The 5,054-nt window shown below is 32.1% G+C and overlaps 1 protein-coding gene across 1 annotated transcript; it reads left to right on the top strand.

The window, feature by feature from the left end:
* Positions 1–1,521: 1,521 nt before the first annotated feature.
* LOC118743576 lies at positions 1,522–4,609 on the top strand. Its single transcript, XM_036476342.1, has 4 exons — positions 1,522–1,613; positions 3,943–4,117; positions 4,180–4,418; positions 4,604–4,609. The coding sequence occupies exons 2-4, from the start codon at positions 3,949–3,951 to the stop codon at positions 4,607–4,609; spliced, it is 414 nt and encodes a 137-aa protein (XP_036332235.1). The 5' UTR covers positions 1,522–1,613; positions 3,943–3,948.
* Positions 4,610–5,054: the final 445 nt, after the last annotated feature.

The following is a 5,054-nucleotide window of genomic DNA, read 5'->3' on the forward strand; positions in this document are numbered from 1 at the left end:
AAAAAAAAATAGGGACTTGGAAAGCGGTTTAAAAATTGGTTAAAAGTAATAAAAATAATTAATTTTTATGTTGCATAATTTGCCGTTGGAATTGTTTTGCGCATTAAAACTGTTTTTGATTTTGTCGTTTAATTGTGATAAGAAAGCTTCTTAATTTTTTGAATTTTAACCGTGGTGATTCTTGTTTGTTTAAATTTCAAAGTGGTACATAAAGAAACCGGGTTTGCTTTTCTATTATATTATTATCCTTTTCTTCTAAAAACACTATGCGACAATCAAAATCAGGATGGGATGAAACCAACGGGAAATGTTATATCGGTCAAAACCAAGTTATACGTGTCCCGGCGTTTCGCTGGGTCACGTCTAGGAATCGAGGTATATATATAACTATCATATAGGGGAAATTGTGACCTTTGGTGGTCTTTTTTTGACATAACTGGAGAACCACTAGCCCCGTTTGCTCAAACAAGTTTAAAAATATTAAAAATTACAATTCCTTTAATCTGTTCATATAACGTTTTTCTATATAATCAAAATTTTTGCCGGTAAAAATAAATGTATGAAGAAAAAATATATTTTTTGCCTAAAATATTAAATTTTTTTAAAACTGTTGATTATATAGAAAAACGTTATATGAACAGATTAAAGGAATTGTAATTTTTAATTTTTTTAAATTTGTTTAAGCAAAATCGGACAGTGGTTCTCGAGTTATGTCAAAAAAAGACCACCAAAGGTGACAATTTCACCTATATGATAGTTATATATATATCTCGATTCCTAGACGTGACCCAGCGAAACGCCGGGACACGTATAACTTCTTTTTTACCATATAACTTTCCCCGGTAGTTTGAACACTTCCCGATCACTGACCCCTACCATTTGTCTCACAGTGAAATTATTGAACATTGAAAAAAAAATGCGAAAATTTTTTATTTTTATTTAAAAAATCTTTTTTTTTCAAAAGTAAACTAGCTCATCTTAGAACGGCAAATTTTGACATAAAGCCTAGTCGTTTGTCTTTGAGTTTGGAGGGGTGCTTCGCTAACTTTATATAAAGTTAGCAAAACACCTTATATCTAAAAAAATACCAGAGCGACAAAATTATTTTTTCCTCAAATAATTAACGGCAAAAAACGGCAAATTCATGGGTATATGCGAAATTTTTTGCTTGATGTTGTTTCGCTAACTTTATACACATTTACACATTGGGAAGCTACCCAGTAGAAATTGGTTGTATGCATCCGTGAAGTAAGCATGCTGTATGAGTAAGAAAGTGTGAAATATTCATGAAGGGCCATGAATTTCCAAAAATTAAGTCAAATTCTGACGAACTGCAAGCGAGTTGTTGTTGAAGTAAGTATATTTCCTGCTAAATTTGACTACTATACAGCATCGTACAATTTTTGTAATATTTTAAGTCAGCGAACATACGTTCTTGTTGTTTAAGTACATTTCCTGATAAATTTGACTACGATACAGCATCACACAATTTTTGTCATTCTTGTGCAAAGATTTGTGTAAACGGACGTGTTGCGCGACAATATTTTCAGTATTGCGCAAAATTTTTAGTGGACGATCGTGTTGTGTGATATAATATAATTTATACTTGAAAAGTAAGTTAAAAGTTAAAATGAGTAATAAAAAAATAACTGGAGTGAGCAAGCAATATTTTCGCCGCTTGTTGTCAAAACATATTGCGAAAAATAAAGAACAACAGAACATTAAAGAATTGCCACAAAATGCAGTTGAAATTGAGTATTCTGATATTGACGCAGAAAACGTTCCTAGTGTCAGTGATATGCATAGTGAGGCAGTAAATATGTCAATTAAAGAAAAATTGTTCAAATGGGCAATTGGGTGTAACATATCCTGTCATTCGTGTGAATATCTCTTGAAAATTTTGTCGTATGCATCTTTAGTAAACAGAAAAAAGCAAACTGTTGAAATCGTTGATTTACCTCCAGGTCAATATCTTCATTTTGGCATTGCGAAGGCAATTGAGCTTCTTGAGTCAATGTAGAAAACTTGACCACAATGCATATTGATGTTGGTATTGATGGTTTGCCCCTTTTTAAAAGTTCGTCTATGAATTTATGACCAATTTTAGGCGCAGTGTCAGAAGAACCTAGCATTCAACCCTTTTTAATAGGTGTTTATGCCGGTAATAAAAAGCCAGAAGATGTGAATAAGTATTTAAAACCTTTTGTGGAAGAAATGCTAAATATTCAAAGTACGGGGCTTATTTTAAGCGAGCGTAGGATTGATTTGAAGATAAGATTGTTTACCGTCGATACTCCCGCACGAGCTTTTCTTACCGGCATTCATTATGATGGTTGTTCGAAGTGAGTGCAGAAAGGCAGGAGAATGAACAGGAGACTGGTGTACAGCAGTAGCATAGTTGGAAAAAGAACCGATCTTGACTACTGTAATAGGGCTAATCCGTTTTATCACCAGGCTAGCTTCTGAAATAAGGGTAGTCATATTTTGGAACAAATAAATGTGGGAATGGTTTCGCAATTCCCACTTGATGTCATGCACCTAATAGACCTTGGGGTGTGTACAAAAATTATGACGTTAATTTGGGAAGATAAACATTCCAAAAGAAAATTATCTGCAGAAGAAAAGCTGGCCATAGATAATCGTTTTATAAGAATGAGGAAATATATTCCTGTGGAATTCTGTAGGAAACCAAGGTCTTTCAATGAATTGTTAAGATGGAAAGCAACAGAGTTTCGACAAATTCTGATATACACAGGTGTCGTGCTATTCAAAGAATTGTTGGATATAGATTTGTACTACCACTTCTTACTGCTACATTGTTCCTATAGGATGATTTCGTGCCCGGCAAACCGCACAAGGAATTTAGACACCGTTCAAAAAATGTTGCAATGTTGTGTTAGCGACTATTCTGATATATACGGTGAGGATAGGCTCACCTATAATGTGCATAATTTATTGCATTTGACAGATTGTGTTGAAGCTTTTAGGGACGTCAACAATTTCTCAGCCTACAAATTCGAGAATCATTTACAGAAATTAAAAAAAAGATATTCGACGCCCATCTAAAATCCTCACGCAAATTAACAATAAAATATTAGACAGAAGTAGAACAAAAAAACAACATTTAGTACGGCAATGCAAAACATAAATTCAAATTTTGAAAAAGCAACGATCTGCTACAACATCTTCATCAATTTATCCTACTTACAGCTGCGATATATTTCATCTAAGCGATAGAACTCCTGATAATATTTGCTACTTGAAATCCCTTGAACCAATTAAAGTGAAAGGATTTTTAAAAACTATTGACGGAGAATTCATTATTGGGTCTAAGTTTTTGAATGTTTCAAATTTTTTTTAGTGTCCTTTTGAGTCGTACAAAGAACTTGGTATTAGCCTTGTGGATGACTTATTGGGTGTGGAAGAAAATTTTAAGATATCAGATATCCATTGCAAAATTGTATGCCTTCCGTACCACGAAAAATTTGTTCTCGTTCCCATACTACACCATTGCCATATTTAAAGGTATTTTAAGGTTTTTCGTAAAATAAATATATTTTTTTTAAATAACAAACACATCGTGTCAAAATTATAAGCTCAACCCTGAAAACTTTTAACAATAATTTTTTTTAGTAATTCTTTATCCAAAATATAGTTTATTCTTTAACAAAAAAAAAAATCGATTTCTTATAAAGATTTTCAGTACGTATGCAGTTTTTTAGCCCATTCGATTTTAGTATGATGAAGGGCAAGTTTAAAGAAGTTAAGACTTACCGTTGTTTTTGGGCAATACGGGTTTTGCTAAGGATTAAAGTATGTACATATATTTGTATAAAAAAATTACTACAATTAAATAACAAAAAAAAATAATTGTTAAAACTTGTCAATATAAGGTGCGCTTTCAATGTTGACACGCGTTATATTTATGTAATTTTAATATAGGCAAAGATGTCACAACATCAACTATTTTCACCAACATCACCGTACAAGGTAACAACACCAATGCAAGAATATAATGACGAAAATTTTCTTCTTACTCCTTTTCGGAATCGGTCGCAATATAATTCCGGCATTAGCGGAGCACCGAACCCAACAGCAGCAAATTTATTAACAGAAGGTACTTTTTTATTGTACATACATATGCACGTATAAAAATTACTAAATACGGATACTTTTCAGTTGCTACTTTGAAACGAAAGATGGATGAAGAAGGGGAAAAGAGTGAGGCGAGACATAAGGAACTGATGGCACAAAACTTAATTTTTTACCAACAAGCGATGAAACAAGACCTGTTGATAAAGAGAATTGCAGCACAGTGTTTTCCGGATTCAGTTGACTTTAAAATTATTCCGTTCGGATCGATTGAGGAAATAAAGAATGTGGAAGCAAATCTAGAGAATTATCCTAAAGGAGAGATGGTAAGTAATAACTTTAAGGCTCTATATTGTAAATTATATATTACGGGTATTCATCTAAACGTGTAAATGCCGCATAACCGCGTAAACTCCGTAAATAAACCGGATTCCCATACAAAATTAAGTGACTTTACCTATTATCTTGTTATTTGTTGCCTAATAACAAATATATTAAATTTGTTTATTAGGATTAAAGCGGGTTTTTTAATTAAAAATATTGTGGCAACGTTGTAATGAATATAATTGTGGCGAAACTTGATTATCCAGTTATGGCTTGGAAGTATGAGAACTTTTAATGAAAACGAAAAATATGTTTTTTTCATTAAAAATTATCATATTTCCGATCGCTAACTGAAAAATGAAAATAGAGGGCAAAAATTTTGCCACAATAATTTTTTTGTGACTAAAAACGAAATTTTCTTATGGGACTTTTTTCTTTTTAATCTTTGTATTTGTTTTTTTTTGCATTGAATTGAATTTGTGTAGTTTATTTACTTATTTTTCTTCAAAAATATTAAAGAATTAAAATTGAAATTTAATTTGTACGTTATAAAAGGTTCATTTTTATGCGAGGAAAAATATAAGATTTTTACAGCTATTGTATTAATGCAGCACCAGTGCTGTACCATCAATGCAGCA

This window comes from Rhagoletis pomonella, unplaced genomic scaffold (genome assembly GCF_013731165.1).
Source record: "Rhagoletis pomonella isolate Grant_MI unplaced genomic scaffold, Rhpom_1.0 Rhpom_scaffold_00007, whole genome shotgun sequence".
Taxonomy (NCBI): Eukaryota; Metazoa; Arthropoda; class Insecta; order Diptera; family Tephritidae; genus Rhagoletis; species Rhagoletis pomonella.

Bases quoted from the DNA above. Each gene is read 5' to 3' on its own strand.
- LOC118743576 (XM_036476342.1), top strand. From the start codon at position 3,949: ATGTCACAACATCAACTATTTTCACCAACATCACCGTACAAGGTAACA. The intron at 4,118-4,179 runs GTACTTTTTTAT...GATACTTTTCAG, and splicing joins AGCAAATTTATTAACAGAAG to TTGCTACTTTGAAACGAAAG.